This window comes from Ciconia boyciana, chromosome 30, assembly GCF_034638445.1.
Source record: "Ciconia boyciana chromosome 30, ASM3463844v1, whole genome shotgun sequence".
Taxonomy (NCBI): Eukaryota; Metazoa; Chordata; class Aves; order Ciconiiformes; family Ciconiidae; genus Ciconia; species Ciconia boyciana.
In genome coordinates this window covers 1,276,224-1,293,729 of record NC_132963.1, presented here as the reverse complement: position 1 = coordinate 1,293,729, position 17,506 = coordinate 1,276,224, and the positions used below count along the sequence as shown (strand labels likewise).

Here is a 17,506-nt window from a genome sequence, read left to right as displayed (position 1 = left end):
TGGTGGCACTGATGTGACAGCGATGGTGGCACCAATGGTGACCGTGACAGCGATGGTGGCACTGCCGGTGGCACTGATGTGACAGCGATGGTGGCAGTGATGTGACAGTGACAGCGATGGTGACAGCGATGGTGGCAGCGATGGTGGCACCAATGGTGACAGTGACAGCGATGGTGGCACTGACAGTGGGTGACAATGACAGCGATGGTGGCAGCAATGGTGGCACCAATGGTGACAGTGACAGCGATGGTGGCACTGATGGTGACAGTGACAGTGACGGTGACAGCAATGGTGGCACTGACGGTGGGTGACAATGACAGCGATGGTGGCACTGATGTGACAGCGATGGTGGCACCAATGGTGACCGTGACAGCGATGGTGGCACTGCCGGTGGCACTGATGTGACAGCGATGGTGGCAGTGATGTGACAGTGACAGCGATGGTGACAGCGATGGTGGCAGCGATGGTGGCACCAATGGTGACAGTGACAGCGATGGTGGCACTGACAGTGGGTGACAATGACAGCGATGGTGGCAGCAATGGTGGCACCAATGGTGACAGTGACAGCGATGGTGGCACTGATGGTGACAGTGACAGTGACGGTGACAGCAATGGTGGCACTGACGGTGGGTGACAATGACAGCGATGGTGGCACTGATGTGACAGCGATGGTGGCACCAATGGTGACCGTGACAGCGATGGTGGCACTGCCGGTGGCACTGATGTGACAGCGATGGTGGCAGTGATGTGACAGTGACAGCGATGGTGACAGCGATGGTGGCAGCGATGGTGGCACCAATGGTGACAGTGACAGCGATGGTGGCACTGACAGTGGGTGACAATGACAGCGATGGTGGCAGCAATGGTGGCACCAATGGTGACAGTGACAGCGATGGTGGCACTGATGGTGACAGTGACAGTGACGGTGACAGCAATGGTGGCACTGACGGTGGGTGACAATGACAGCGATGGTGGCACTGATGTGACAGCGATGGTGGCACCAATGGTGACCGTGACAGCGATGGTGGCACTGCCGGTGGCACTGATGTGACAGCGATGGTGGCAGTGATGTGACAGTGACAGCGATGGTGACAGCGATGGTGGCAGCGATGGTGGCACCAATGGTGACAGTGACAGCGATGGTGGCACTGACAGTGGGTGACAATGACAGCGATGGTGGCAGCAATGGTGGCACCAATGGTGACAGTGACAGCGATGGTGGCACTGATGGTGACGGTGACGGCGATGGTGGCACCAATGGTGACAGTGACAGTGATGGTGGCACTGCCGGTGGTGCTGATGTGACAGCGATGGTGGCAGTGATGTGACAGTGATGGTGACAGTGACAGCGATGGTGGCACTGATGTGACAGTGACAGCGACGGTGACGGAGATGGTGGCACCAATGGTGACAGTGACAGCGATGGTGGCAGCAATGGTGGCACTGATGGTGACAGTGACAGCGATGGTGGCAGTGATGTGACAGCGATGGTGGCAGTGATGGTGGCACCAATGGTGACAGTGACAGCGATGGTGGCACTGATGGTGACAGTGACAGTGACGGTGACAGCAATGGTGGCACTGACGGTGGGTGACAATGACAGCGATGGTGGCACTGATGTGACAGCGATGGTGGCAGTGATGGTGGCAGTGATGGTGGCACTGATGTGACAGCAATGGTGGCAGTGATGTGACAGCGATGGTGACAGTGACAGCGATGGTGGCACTGCCGGTGGCACTGATGTGACAGCAATGGTGGCAGTGATGTGACAGTGATGGTGGCACCAATGGTGACAGTGACAGCGATGGTGGCACTGACGGTGGGTGACAATGACAGCGATGGTGACAGTGATGGTGGCACTGATGGTGACAGTGACAGCAATGGTGGCAGTGATGTGACAGCGATGATGGCCCTGACGGTGGCACGGATGTGACAGTGACGGTGGCACTAATAGTGGCATTGATGATGACAGTGACAGTGATGGTGGCACCAATGTGACAGTGACGGTGGCACTGACGGTGACAGCGACAGTGGCACTAATGGTGACAACGACAGTGATGGTGGCAGTGATGTGACAGTGGTGGTGGCACTGACGGTGGCAGTGATGTGACAGGGATGGTGGCAGCGATGGTGGCACTGACGGTGACAGTGACGGCGATGGTGGCAGTGACGGTGACATTCATAGCGATGGTGGCACTGAGGGTGACAGTGACGGCGATGGTGACAGCGCTGGTGGCCGCGATGACGGCAGCGCCGGTGACAGTGCCAGCGCCGGTGGCCCTGACGGTGACACTGACGGTGACAGCGATGGTGACGACGATGGTGACAGCGATGGTGGCACCGATGGTGACGGTGACACTTTGGGGGGAAGGTGACACTTGGGGGAAGGGAGGTGACACTTTGGGGAGGGAGGTGACACTTGGGGGGAGGTGACACTTTGGGGAGGGGAGGTGACACTTTGGGGGAAGGTGACACTTGGGGGGAGGTGACACTTTGGGGGGGAGGTGACACTTTGGGGGAGGTGACACTTTGGGGGAGGAGGTGACACTTTGGGGAGGAGGTGACACTTTGGGGGAGGTGACACTTTGGGGGGAGGTGACACTTGGGGGAGGTGACACTTTGGGGGAGGGGAGGTGACACTTTGGGGGAGGTGACACTTTGGGGGAGGTGACACTTTGGGGAGGGGAGGTGACACTTGGGGGGAGGTGACACTTGGGGGAGGGGAGGTGACACTTGGGGGGAGGTGACACTTTGGGGAGGGGAGGTGACACTTGGGGGAGGGTGACGGTGGCCCGCGCCGATGACACCGATGACGGTGACAGTTGCGACACGGGTGGCGGCAGCCGGACGGCCCCGCCCTTGGGGGGGGACGGGGACACCCCAAGGCCACCGCCTGTGTCCCCTCGGGGTCAGGGGTCACCCGAGCTCCCCTGTCCCCCTCCCCCACACCTGGGGGTGTCCCCCCCCCACCCCTCCCCCCCCCCACCCAAAAATGTCACTTTTGGGTCCTTTTTGCCTTAATTTTTTCTTTTTTTTTTTTTTGGCTTCCGGGGCGGCTCCACCTCCCCCACCCCCACCCCATGACCCCTCCCCCACCCTTCCCCACCCTCCCCTCCCCCCCCAAAACCGGCGCTAAAAACCGGGGAGGGGAAGAGGAGCCGCCCCTCCCCCCGGGCGGTACAAAACAATAATTAATTACAATAACGTTAATTACAAAGGGGGTGGGGGAGGGTGGGGGGGGGAGGGGCGGGCGGCCCCTCCCCGCTCGCTTTGAATTGGGGGAAGGGGGAGGGAGGGAGGGGATGGGAGGGGGGAGACTCCGGCATCCGGGTGGGGGAGGGGAAGGGGAGCGGGGTGTCCCCAGGGTGGGGATGTCCCCAAGGTGGGCGTGGCCTGGGGGAGGGGGGTCCACAAGGCGGGGGGGGTTGTCCCCAAGGTGGGGAGGGGGATCCCCATGGGGTGTCCCCAAGGGGGGAGGGTCCCCAAGGAGGGGTCCCCATGGGGGAGGGGTGTCCCCCATATGGTGACCCCCGGGGTGTCCCCAAAGGGGGAGGGGGGGTGTCCCCAAGGATGGGGAGGGGTCCCTGGGGTGTCCCCAAGTAAGTGTTGGGGGGAGGGGAGGGAGGGGGTCCCGATGGGGTGTCCTGGGGCGGGGTGTCCCCCTGGGTGTGGCCGGGGGGGGGGGAGGGGCTCCCTGGGGGTCGTCCCCCCCCGTGTCACTGGGGGGTCCCCTCGGGGGTCCCCTCCAGCCCCCGCTGCTGCAGCTGGGCCCGCAGCACCGCGTTCTCGCTCTTCAGCTCCTCCATCTGCAACCGGGGGGCGGAGTCAGGGGCGTGGTCACGCCCGGGGGCGTGGCCACGGCCGAGGGGGCGGGGCATCGTGGGGGAGGGGCATCGCGGGGCGGGGGCTCAAAGCCTCCCCCCCCCCATGTGCAACCATGTGGAGAGAGACTGGGCAGAGGGGGCGTGGCCTGCCTCGGGGGCGTGGTCTGGCGTTGGAGGCGTGGTCTGGCATTGGAGGCGTGGCCTGGATGTAGGGGTGTGTCCTGGATGTAGAGGTGTGGCCTGGATGTAGGGGTGTGTCCTGGATGTAGGGGTGTGGCCTGGCAGCAGGGGGTGTGGCTTGGCTGAGGGGGCGTGGTCTGGCTGTGGCCCAATGGGGGTGTGTGGCTTGAGTGGGGGCGTGCCCTGCCCTCAGGGGCGGGGCTTCCCATCAGCAACAGCCTGTAGCGGGGGGGGTTATACCAAGTGGGCGTGGCCATTGGCAGTGTGGGCGTGGCCACAAGGGCAGAGCCCAGGGGGGCTCAGCAGCCCATGGGCGTGGCTTGTTGGGTGGTGGGCGTGGCCTGTTGATGAGGGGGCGTGGCCAGTCAGGCTCCAGGTCTTCTAGGAGCAGCGGCTGCAGTCCCTGGGAGGGGCGGGGCCTGATGCTAAGTAGGCGGGGTCTAACAAAGACTGGGCGTGGCCAATACAGTATGGGCGTGGCCAGCAGCCTTGTGGGCGTGGCCAAACAGGGCTTGGGGCTTCTAAGAGCAGCGGCCCACACCACCAGCCCTGGACCACAGGGAGGGGCGGGGCCTATTCACAAACGGGCGGGGCCTGCGATAAGTGGGCGTGGCCAACGCGTGGGCGTGGCTAGCAGCTTCGTGGGCGTGGCCAAGCAGGGTTTGGGGCTTCTGAGAGCAGCGGCCACGCTCCCAGCCCTGGACCCCCAGGAGGGGCGGGGCTTGGTGCGATGTGGGCGTGGCCTGGCGGGGAGTGGGCGTGGCCTGGCGGGGAGTGGGCGTGTCCATCAGCTTGTGGGCGTGGCTAGGCAGCCGGCAAGGCTTCTAGGAGCAGCAGCCGCAGCCCCAGCCAGGTGGGGTGGGGTGGGGTGGGGGGTGGATGGAAGGGGCGTGGCCTGGCAGGGTGTGGCCAGGGCGTGGCCGGAAGGGGCGTGGCACCTGCTGGCGGAGGAGGTCGTTGTCCATCTGGAGGCGTTCGGCCTCCTTGAAGGTCTCCTGCAGGCGCTGGTTGCTCTGGCGCAGCTCCCGTACGTAATCGCAGGCTTTGGACAGGATCCCCCCTTTGCTCTGCCGGAAACCACCCCACCCCCCCCCCAAAATTAACCTGGGACCCCCAAAAACCCACCCGGGGACCCCCAAAACCCACCCTGAAACCCCCCCCAACCCCAGAGACTCCCCCCAACCCCAAAGACTCCCCGCAACCCACTTGGGGACCCCAAAACCACCCCAGGAACCCCACAACCCACCTGAGACACACCCCCGCCCCCAAAAAAACCCCACCTGGGACCCCCAAACCCACCCAGGGACCCCAACCCCCCAAGGACCCCTCCTGGCCCCCAGGACCTCCCCCCACACCCCTAGAAGCCCCTGGGACCCCAAGATCCCCCAGGACCCCTTTAGACACCCAACCCCCCTAGGACCCCTTACAGGACCCTCTGCCCATCAAGACCCCCTGGGACCCCCGCAGCCCCCCAAGGACCCCATTTTTCCCCACAACCCCCAAGACCCCTCCAGGACTCCTCCCAGGATCTCCCCTCCCCACAGGGCCCCCAGGACCCCTTGTGCCCCCTAGAATCCATCTAGGACCCCAAGACTCCCCCGGACCCCCAGGACCCCTTTAGGACCCCTCTTTCCCCCTCAGGACCCCCCAAAACCCCTCCAGAACCCCCTTGGACCTCAAGAACCCCTGGGACCCCAAGATGCCCCCAGGACCCCCTCATCCCCCTCCAAGACCCCTTTAGGATCTCCTGGGACCCCATTTCCCCCAGGACCCCCCAGGACCCTTCGACCCCCATTTTCCCCCCCAGGACCCTTCTAGGACCCTCCAGAGCCCCTTTAGGACCCGTCTTTGCCCCCAGGACCCTCCAACCCCCGCCAGGACCCACCTGGGACCCCCAGGACCTTCTGGGACCCCAGGACCCCCCAGGACCCCTCTTTCCCCCTCAGGACCCCCAAAACCCTCCAGAACCCCCTTGGACCTCAAGAACCCCCTGGGACCCCAAGATGCCCCCAGGACCCCCTTGTCCCCCTCCAAGACCCCTTTAGGATCTCCTGGGACCCCCATTTCCCCCCAGTACCCCCCAGGACCCTTCGACCCCCATTTTCCCCCAGGACCCCCCAGGACCCTCCGACCCCCATTTCCCCCCCAGGACCCTTCTAGGACCCTCCAGAGCCCCTTTAGGACCCTTCTTTGCCCCCCAGGACCCTCCAAACCCCCCAGGACCCACCTGGGACCCCCCAGGACCTTCTGGGACCCCAGGACCCCCAAGCCCCCCAGGACCCCCGTCCCCCTCCTCACCGCCCCCGTTTTGCTGTTGTCGGCGCCGCAGTCGGGGATGATCTTGGAGAGCTGCACGATCCAGTTATTGATCTTGTCCCGTCGACGGCGCTCCACTGCGGGGACACGGGGACATGGGGACACCCAAGGGGACACGGGGACACCGGGGGCACGGGGACAGCCAGGAGGACAGAGACAGGGAGGGAGACAGGGGGAGGCGGGGACACCGGAGGGGACAGTGGAAGGACATGGGGACACCTGGGGGACATGGGATTAGGGGTGACTGGGGGGACATGGGGACACTGGGGACATGGGGACACCCAGGGGACATGGGGACACGGAGGGACACAGGGGGACACGGGGACACCCGAGGGGACAGTGGAAGGACATGGGGACACTGGGGGGGACATGGGGACACCTGGGGACATGGGAATAGGGGTGACTGGGGGGACATGGGGACACTGGGGGACAAGGGGATACTGGGGGGACATGGGGACACTGGGGGGACATGGGGACACCCAGGGACATGGGGACACCCAGGGACATGGGAATAGGGGTGACTGGGGGGACATGGGGACACTGGGGGACAAGGACACACCAAGGGGACACGGGGACACTGGGGGGACAAGGACACACAGGGATGTGGGAATCACACTCACTGGGGACATGGGGACACTGGGGGGACATGGGGACACCCAGGGGACATGGGGACACCTGGGGGACATGGGAATAGGGGTGACTGGGGGGACATGGGGACACTGGGGGACAAGGGGACACCCAGGGGACATGGGGACACCCAGGGGACATGGGAATAGGGGTGACTGGGGGGACATGGGGACACTGGGGGACAAGGGGACACCCAAGGGGACACGGGGACACTGGGGGACAAGGGGACACACAGGGGATGTGGGAATCGGGGTCACTCTGGGGGACATGGGGACACTGGGGGGACAAGGGGACACCCGAGGGGACATGGGGACACCTGGGGGACATGGGGACACCTGGGGGACATGGGAATAGGGGTGACTGGGGGGACATGGGGACACTGGGGGACAAGGGGACACCCAAGGGGACACGGGGACACCAGGGGGCATGGGGACAGCCAGGAGGACAGAGACACGGAGGGAGACAGGGGGACACGGGGACACCCGAGGGGACAGTGGAAGGACATGGGGACACCTGGGGGACATGGGGACACCTGGGGGACATGGGAATAGGGGTGACTGGGGGGACATGGGGACACTGGGGGACAAGGGGACACCCAAGGGGACACGGGGACACTGGGGGGACAAGGGGACACACAGGGGATGTGGGAATCGGGGTCACTCTGGGGACATGGGGACACTGGGGGGACAAGGGGACACCCAAGGGGACACGGGGACACCAGGGGCATGGGGACAGCCAGGAGGACAGAGACACGGAGGGAGACAGGGGGACACGGGGACACCCGAGGGGACAGTGGAAGGACATGGGGACACCTGGGGGACATGGGGACACCTGGGGGACATGGGAATAGGGGTGACTGGGGGGACATGGGGACACTGGGGGACAAGGGGACACCCAAGGGGACACGGGGACACTGGGGGGACAAGGGGACACACAGGGGATGTGGGAATCGGGGTCACTCTGGGGGACATGGGGACACTGGGGGACAAGGGGACACCCAAGGGGACACGGGGACACCAGGGGGCATGGGGACAGCCAGGAGGACAGAGACACGGAGGGAGACAGGGGGACACGGGGACACCCGAGGGGACAGTGGAAGGACATGGGGACACCTGGGGGACATGGGGACACCTGGGGGACATGGGAATAGGGGTGACTGGGGGGACATGGGGACACCTGGGGGACATGGGGACACCCAGGGGACATGGGGACACCTGGGGGACATGGGATTAGGGGTGACTGGGGGGACATGGGGACACTGGGGGACAAGGGGACACCCAAGGGGACACGGGGACACTGGGGGGACAAGGGGACACACAGGGGATGTGGGAATCGGGGTCACTCTGGGGGACATGGGGACACTGGGGGACAAGGGGATACTGGGGGGACATGGGGACACCCAGGGGACATGGGGACACCTGGGGGACATGGGATTAGGGGTGACTGGGGGGACATGGGGACACTGGGGGGGACATGGGGACACCTGGGGACATGGGGACACCCAGGGGACATGGGAATAGGGGTGACTGGGGGGACATGGGGACACTGGGGGACAAGGGGATACTGGGGGGACATGGGGACACCCAGGGGACATGGGGACACCTGGGGGACATGGGATTAGGGGTGACTGGGGGGGACATGGGGACACTGGGGGACAAGGGGACACCCAGGGAACATGGGGACACCCAGGGGACATGGGGACACCTGGGGGACATGGGAATAGGGGTGACTGGGGGGGACATGGGGACACTGGGGGACAAGGGGATACTGGGGGGACACGGGGACACTGGGGGGACACACGGGACAGGAGGGGACATGGGGACACTGGGAAGGACATGGTGACACTGGGGGGGACATGGGGACAGGAGGGGACATGGGGACACTGGGAGGGACCACGGGGTCTCTGGGGGGACACACGGGGACACTGGGAGGGGACATGGGGACACTGGAGGGGACACGGGGTCACTGGGGGGACACGGGGGACGTGGGGACACTGGGGGGACACAGGGACACTGGGGGGGACACACGGGGACACTGGGGGGACACGGGGCCAGGAGGGGACATGGGGTCACTGGGGGGACACAGGGGATGTGGGGACACTGGGGGACACGGGGTCACTGGGGGGGACACGGGGCCAGGAGGGGACACAGGGTCACTGGGGGGACACAGGGGGACGTGGGGACACTGGGGGGACACGGGGACACTGGGGGGGACACATGGGGACACTGGGAGGGGACATGGGGACACTGGGGGGACACAGGGACACTGGGGGGACACACGGGGACACTGGGAGGGGACACGGGGCCAGGAGGGGACACAGGGTCACTGGGGGGACACGGGGGATGTGGGGACACTGAGGGGACATGGGGACACTGGGGGGACACATGGGGACATGGGGGGGACATGGGGACACTGGGGGGACACAGGGGGACGTGGGGACACTGGGGGGGACACGGGGTCACTGGGGGGACACAGGGGATGTGGGGACATGGGGGGACACGGGGTCACTGGGGGGGACACGGGGACGTGGGGACACTGGGGGGGACACGGGGTCACTGGGGGGGGACACAGGGGGACGTGGGGACACTGGGGGGGACATGGGGACACTGGAGAGGACACGGGGACGTGGGGACACTGGGGGGACACGGGGTCACTGGGGGGACACAGGGGGACATGGGGACACTGGGGGGACACGGGGACACTGGGGGGGACACAGGGGGACATGGGGACACTGGGGGGACACGGGGCCAGGAGGGGACACGGGGTCACTGGGGGGACACGGGGGACGTGGGGACACTGTGGGGGACACGGGGTCACTGGGGGGGACACAGGGGGACGTGGGGACACTGGGGGGACATGGGGACACTGGGGGGACACAGGGGACGTGGGGACACTGGGGGGACACGGGGACACTGGGGGGGACACGGGGCCAGGAGGGGACCCCAGGGGACCCTTGGGGACAGGGCGGGGCCACCCTCACCCTCGTTGTGTTGCGCCCGGCGTCGCTCGTCCCGGGGCACCCGCGGCCCCTCCAGCTTCCTGCGGGGACACAGGGGGGGGCGGGGTTATCACCACCCCCCCCCTCTGCCACGCCCCGGCCACGCCCGAGGCGTGTCTTAAAGGGGTAGAGGGGGGTGTCTGGGGCGGGGCGTGGCAGGGCGGGGCAGGGCGGGGCCGCTCACGGGGAATAGGGGTGCCCGTGGGGGGCGATGCTGCGTTGGGTCCCCGTCTGCAGGACGTCCTGGGGGGTCATCATCACGTAGAACTGACCTGGGGGGGGGCCACGCACCCCTGGGGCACCCCGAAACGCCTGGGTGCCCCCCGAAACGCCGGGGTGCCCCCACCTGGGGGGGTCCCGCGGATACCTGGGTCCTCCCAAAATGCCTGGGTGCCCCCCCCGAAATATCTGGGTATCCCCATTTGGGGGTGTCGTGTGGCGTCCGTCCGTGTCCCCCCGGATGATTGGGTCACCCCAAACACCGGGGTCCCCTCACTCGGGTGCGCCCCCCCACCTCCCCGCACCCCTGGGTCCCCTCCCCAAACACCGCCCCCCCCGGGTGCCCCCACCTCCCCGCACCCATGGGTCCCCCCCCAACCACCGGGACCCTCCCCCCTCGGGTGGCCCCCCTCCCCCGGGTACTCCCCCCCGCACCCCTGGGTCCCCCAACCACTGCCCCCCTCGGGTGCTCCCCCCACTCAAGTGCCCCCCAAACACCGCCCCCAGGGTGCCCCCCCCCTCCCGCACCCCTGGGTCCCCCAACCACCGCCCCCCCCTCGGGTGCTCCCCCCACCTCAAGTGCCACCCCCACAGACACCGCCCCCCAGGGTGCCCCCCTCCCGCACCCCTGGGTCCCCCCAACCACCGCCCCCCTCGGGTGCTCCCCCACCTCAAGTGCCCCCCCCAAACACCGCCCCCCAGGGTGCCCCCCCTCGAGTACCCCCCGGGTCCCTCCCCAACCACCGCCCCCCGGGTACTCCCCCCGCACCCCTGGGTCCCCCCCAACCACCGCCCCCCGCACCCCTGGGTCCCCCCAACCACCGCCCCCCGCCCCTCGGGTCCCCCCCCACCTCAAGTGCCCCCCGGGTACTCCCCCCCTCCCGCACCCCTGGGTCCCTCCCCAACCACCGGGCCCCCCTCCCCACACCCCTGGGTCTCCCCCCCACCTCGGGTGCCCCCCTCGGGTGCCCCCCCCCCCTCGGGTGCCCCCCCTCACCTCCAGCCTGCGCCAAGGCCGGGTCGGCTTGGACGGAGACGGTCCCCTCCCCGCCCAGGCGAAGCGCGCTTCGGTGCCGCCCTCGGCCCCGGGGCTCCCCCCGTTACTGAAGGGGTTCTGGATCACCGCCTGCGGGTGCCGACGCCTGGGTCCCCCCTCCAGGGCACCCCAACCCCCCGAACGCCTGGGTCCCCCCAAGGGCACCCTGACCCCAGCCCGGGGTCCCCTGGGGTCCCCAACCCCCCCGAACGCCTGGGTCCCCCCAAGGGCACCCTGGGGTCCCCAACCCCCCCGAATGCCCGGGTCCCCTCCAAGGGCACCCTGGGGTCCCCAACCCCCCGAATGCCTGGGTCCCCCCAAGGGCACCCCGGGGTCCCCAAGCCCCTCCCCAACACTTGGGTCCCCTCCAGGGCACCCCCACCCCAGCCCGGGGTCCCCAACCCCCCGAACACCTGGGTCCCCCAAGGGCACCCCGGGGTCCCCAACCCCCGAACGCCTGGGTCCCCCAAGGGCACCCCGGGGTCCCCAAGCCCCTCCCCCAACATCTGGGTCCCCCAAGGGCACCCTGACCTCAGCCGGGGTCCCCTGGGGTCCCCAACCCCCCGAACGCCTGGGTCCCCCCAAGGGCACCCCGGGGTCCCCAACCCCCGAACGCCTGGGTCCCCCAAGGGCACCCCGGGGTCCCCAACCCCCCGAACGCCTGGGTCCCCCCAAGGGCACCCCGGGGTCCCCAACCCCCCGAACGCCTGGGTCCCCCCAAGGGCACCCTGACCTCAGCCCGGGGTCCCCTGGGGTCCCCAACCCCCCGAACGCCTGGGTCCCCCCAAGGGCACCCCGGGGTCCCCAAGCCCCTCCCCAACACTTGGGTCCTCCAGGGCACCCCCAGCCCGGCCCGGGGTCCCCAACCCCCTAACCCCATGGGTGCCCCCCAACCCCTGGGTGCCCCCCAAACCGTTGGGTGCCCCCAACCCCATGGGTGCCCCCAAACCCATGGGTGCCCCCCAGACCCCTCCCCAACCCCTGGGTGCCCCCCAAATCCATGGGTGCTCCCCTTTCCCGGACACCTGGGTGCCCCCCAAACCCCATGGTGCCCCCAAACCCCCTGGGTGCCCCTCCCAAACCCACGGTGCCCCCTCCAAACCGTTGGGTGCCCCCCCCAGACCCACGGTGCCCCCAAACCCCTGGATTCCCCCCAACCCCCTGGGTGCCCCCAAACCGTTGGGTGCCCCCAAACCCCTGGGTGCCACCCCCAAACCCACGGGTGCCCCCCACCCCCTGGGTGCCCCCCAACCCCATGGGTGCCCCCAAACCCCCTGGGTGCCCCCCCAGACCCACGGTGCCCCCCAAACCCCTGGATTCCCCCCAACCCCATGAGTGCCCCCCCAAACCCCATGGGTGCCTCCCCAACCCCATGGGTGCCCCCCAAACCCCATGGGTGCCTCCCCAACCCCATGGGTGCCCCCAAACCCACGGTGCCCCCAAACTGTTGGGTGCCCCCAACCCCATGGGTGCCCCCCAAACCCCCTGGGTGCCTCCCCAAACCTCTGGGTGCCCCCAACCCCATGGTGCCCCCCAAACCCCTGGGTGCCCCCAACCCCATGGGTGCCCCCCAAACCCCTGGATGCCCCCAAACCCCTGGGTGCCTCCCCAACCCCATGGGTGCCCCCCAAACCCCTGGATTCCCCCCAACCCCCTGGGTGCCCCCCCAAACCCCATGGGTGCTCCCCTTTCCCGGACACCTGGGTGCCCCCAAACTCCTGGGTGCCCCCCCAACGCCATGGGTGCCCCCCCCAAACCCACGGTGCCCCCAAACCGTTGGGTGCCCCCCACCCCATGGGTGCCCCCACCAGACCCATGGTGCCCCCCAACCCCCTGGGTGCCCCCCCAAACCCCATGGTGCCCCGCCAACCCCATGGGTGCCCCCCAACCCCCTGGGTGCCCCCCCAAACCCCTGGGTGCCCCCCACCCCATGGGTGCCCCCTACCTGGGTGGCACCCGCGAAGGTGGAGACGACGCTGACGGCGGCACCCTCGGGGCCATCGAGTGGCGCTTCCGTCACCTGCACCACCCGGTACGTCACCTGGGGGGCACCGGGGTCACGGGGGGTCATGGGGTCACAGGGGTCACGGGGACACCCCTCCCCCCAAGTAGAGACACCCCCAACACTGACACCCCTTGGGATACCCCAGCACCCTTGGGTGCCCCCAGCACCCTCTAAGACCCCCACACACCCCCAGCACCCTTGGGTGCCCCCAGCACCCTGGTACCGTCCACCCCCCCAGCACCCTCTGGGTGCCCCCCAGCACCCTGGTACCGTCCACCGCCCCCCAGCACCCTTGGGTGCCCCCAGCACCCTGGTACCATCCACCGCCCCCAGCACCCTTGGGTGCCCCCCAGCACCCTGGTACCGTCCACCCCCCCAGCACCCTTGGGTGCCCCCCAGCACCCTGGTACCGTCCACCGCCCCCCAGCACCCTTGGGTGCCCCCAGCACCCTGGTACCGTCCACCGCCCCCCAGCACCCTTGGGTGCCCCCAGCACCCTGGTACCGTCCACCCCCCCAGCACCCTTGGGTGCCCCCAGCACCCTGGTACCGTCCACCGCCCCCCCAGCACCCTTGGGTGCCCCCAGCACCCTGGTACCGTCCACCGCCCCCCAGCACCCTTGGGTGCCCCCAGCACCCTCTAAGGCCCCCATATCCCCCGGCACCCTTGGGTGCCCCCAGCACCCTGGTACCGTCCACCCCCCCCAGCACCCTTGGGTGCCCCCATCACTCTCTAAGACCCCCATGTCCCCCAGCACCCTTGGGTGCCGCCCATGTCCCTTTCCAGCCCCCCAGCCCCCATCCTTTTCCCTCCCTAGCACCCTTGGGTGCCCCCCAGCACCCCCACCACCAGCACCCATGGGTGCCCCTCCAGCACCCTTGGGTGCCCCTTCACCTTCCTCTCAGCCCCCATGGGACCCCCTTATCCCCTCTTTTCCCCCTCCCCACCCTCCCGGGACCCCTCCCCGCCCTCCCCCACACCACCCCTGGGTGCCCACCCCCCAGCACCCATGGGTGCCCCCCAGCACCCTTGGGTGCCCATTCTGCCTCCCCCAGCCCCCATTGAACCCATATATCCCCCTCTTCCCCTCGCCACCCCCCGGGACCCCTCCCCGCCCTCCCTCCACACCACCCCTGGGTGCCCACCCCCCCAGCACCCATGGGTGCCCCTCCAGCACCCTTGGGTGCCCCTTCACCACCCTTGGGTGCCCCTTCAACGTCCTCTCAGCCCCCATATCCCCCCTTTCCCCTCCCCACCCCCCGGGACCCCTCCCGCCCTCCCCCCACACCACCCCTGGGTGCCCACCCCCCAGCACCCATGGGTGCCCCCCAGCACCCTTGGGTGCCCCTTCACCACCCTTGGGTGCCCCTTCACCTTCCTCTCAGCCCCCATGGGACCCCTTATCCCCCCTTTCCCCTCCCCACCCCCGGGACCCCTCCCCGCCCTCTCCCCACACCACCCCTTGGTGCCCACTCCCCCAGCACCCATGGGTGCCCCTCCAGCACCCTTGGGTGCCCCTTCTGCCTCCCCCCAGCCCCCATTGAACCCATATATCCCCCTCTTCCCCTCGCCACCCCCCGGGACCCCTCCCCGCCCTCCCTCCACACCACCCCTGGGTGCCCACCCCCCCAGCACCCATGGGTGCCCCTCCAGCACCCTTGGGTGCCCCTTCACCACCCTTGGGTGCCCTTCAACGTCCTCTCAGCCCCCATATCCCCCCTTTCCCCTCCCCACCCCCGGGACCCCTCCCCGCCCTCTCCCCACACCACCCCTGGGTGCCCACCCCCCCAGCACCCATGGGTGCCCCTCCAGCACCCTTGGGTGCCCCTTCACCACCCTTGGGTACCCCTTCACCTTCCTCTCAGCCCCCATGGGACCCCCTTATTCCCCCTTTTCCCCCTCCCCACCCCCCGGGACCCCTCCCTGCCCTCCCCCCACACCACCCCTGGGTGCCCACCCCCCAGCACCCATGGGTGCCCCCCAGCACCCACCTGGCCGCCGTTGCTTTCGGTGCGGAACTGGTACTGGAGCCCAGAGTCGGCGAAAGCCCCGGGGACGGGGACGGGGACGCTGGCGATGGCCACCGCCGCCTCCTCCCCCGGCGCCCCTCCCCTGCGCCGCAGGACCTCTGGGTGCCCGCACCCACCCCGGGGTCCCCCAAAATCCCCCCCACCTCAGGGTCCCCCAAAATCCCCCCGGGTCCCCCAAAGCCACCCCCAAGATGCCACCTGCGTGTCCCCCCTCAAATCTCTGGGTGCCCGCACCCACCCCGGGGTCCCCCAAAATCCCCCCCACTCCTGGGGCACCCCAAAATCTTCCCCTCCCCCACCCCAGCACCCCGGGGTCCCCCAAAATCCCCCCAACACCTGGGTCCCCTCCCTACTCCTGGGTCTCCCCCCAAGCCTGGGTCCCCCAAGATCCCCCCGGACACCTGGGTCCCCCAAAATCCCCCCCGCCTGGGTCCCCCCCCCCAGACTCCGGGTCCCCCCCAAAGCCTGGGTCCCCCCCAAATCCCCCCCCACGCCTGGGTCCCCCCCCAGACTCCGGGGTCCCCCAAAAGCCTGGGTCCCCCCAAAATCCCCCCCCCACGCCTGGGTCCCCCCCCCAGACTCCGGGGTCCCCCAAAAGCCTGGGTCCCCCAAAATCCCCCCCCACGCCTGGGTCCCCCCCAGATTCCGGGGTCCCCCAAATCCCTCCCAGACTCCTGCCCCCCCAATCCCCCCTCAAACCCCTGGGTCCCCACCCCAGACACCTGCCCCCCCCGATACCAGGGTCCCCCAACCCCCCCAGATGCCGGGGTCCCCCAACCCCCCCCAGATGTGGGGTCCCCAAACCCCCCCAGATGTGGGGTCCCCTCACCCTCCTGCAGGTCAACGCCCTCCTCGGCTTCTTGGCTTTTCTCGTGGCTGGGGGGGGCAAAGGTCATGACCCCGGGGGGGACCCAGGCACCCGTGACCCCCTTTATGGGTCCCCCCTTTTGCCCCCCCACCCCCTTTTCACCCCACTTTTGGGCTCCTCCCCTATCTCCCCCCCGCCATTTTGGGGCCCTCCACCTTTGCCCCCCCCATTTTGGGGGCCCCCCATTTAAGCCCCCCTCATTCTTGGGGTCCCCCTATTTGCCCCCCCCATTTAGGGACACCCCAAGCCCCCCTTATGGAACCCCCTATTTGCCCCCCATTTAACCCCCTTTTGGGGTCCTCCCACCCCCTTTGCCCCCCCCAATCCCCCCCCTTTTAGGCCCTCCCCCTTGGACCCCCCATATCCCCCCCTTCCTCTCCCCCATTCCCCCCTCACTTTTGGGGTCCCCCATTCCCACCCCCCACTTTTGGGGTCCCCATTTCCCCCCAGCCCCCCGTCGCCCCCCCCACTTTTGCCCCCTTCAGGGTCCCCCATTTCCCCCCCTTCCCTCTCCCCCATTCCCCCCCCTCACTTTTGGGGTCCCCCCATTCCCACCCCCACTTTTGGGGTCCCCATTTCCCCCCACCCCCTCACTTTTGCCCTCCCCCCACACTTTTGCCCCCCCTGTTCAGGGTCCCCCCTTCCTCTCCCCCATTCCCCCCCTCACTTTCAGCCCCCCCACTTTTGGGGTCCCCACCCCCACTTTAACAACTCCCCCAAGTCCCCCCTCCCTCTTTCCCCTCTCTCTTTGAGCCCCCATTCCCTCCCCCTCCACCCCTCCCCCATTTTGGGGTCCCTCCCCCTTTTCCGCCCTCCCCTCCCATTCCGGGCTGCCCCCCCAAATTTTGGGGTCCCCCCCTTTTTTCTTTACCTGGGGGCAGCGGAGCCGGCGGCCGAATCCAGCCCGGGGTCGAGCATGTCCATGGGGGGGGTGTCCCTGGGGGGAGGGGTCCCTAAGGGTGGGGAGGGGCTGGGGTCCTAAGGGTGGGGTGGGGGCTCCTAAGGGTGGGGGAGGGGAAGGGGTCCTAAAGGTGGGGGAGGGGGTCCCTGGATTAAAGGGGGAGGGAAGGGCTAAAGGTGGGGGGTGTCCCTGATGAAATGGGGGAGGGGGGGTGTCCCTAAGGGTGGGGAGGGGAGGGGGTTGGGGTGGGGCTCCCCGGCTGGGGAGGGGGTCCGCGGGTGCGCGTGGGGGAGGGGAGGGGTGTTGGGGGGTTAACGGGTGGGTGTGGGGGGTGGGGGAGGGGGAAGGAAGGGAGGGGGAGGGGAGAGGGGGAGAGGGGGGAGGGGCGCTCCCGGTTTTTCTCCCCCCACCGGCGGCGGTTGATCACGGGGCCAAACACCCGCGTCACGTGCCGCGGCGCGCGCGCGCGGCTGGGGGTGGGGGTGGGGTGGGTGGGTGGGTG

The 17,506-nt window shown here is 68.4% G+C and overlaps 1 protein-coding gene across 1 annotated transcript; it reads right to left on the bottom strand.

Moving 5' to 3' along the window:
• Window positions 1–3,614: 3,614 nt before the first annotated feature.
• Window positions 3,615–17,029, bottom strand: USF2 (upstream transcription factor 2, c-fos interacting). The gene is given in 11 exon segments (XM_072848217.1): window positions 3,615–3,806; window positions 4,943–5,071; window positions 6,303–6,397; window positions 9,928–9,986; window positions 10,130–10,217; window positions 11,162–11,215; window positions 11,218–11,290; window positions 13,146–13,241; window positions 15,197–15,317; window positions 16,040–16,111; window positions 16,975–17,029. Coding segments are annotated over 11 exon segments (930 nt in total). The 5' UTR covers window positions 17,028–17,029; the 3' UTR covers window positions 3,615–3,716.
• Between the last annotated feature and the right edge of the window lie 477 nt (window positions 17,030–17,506).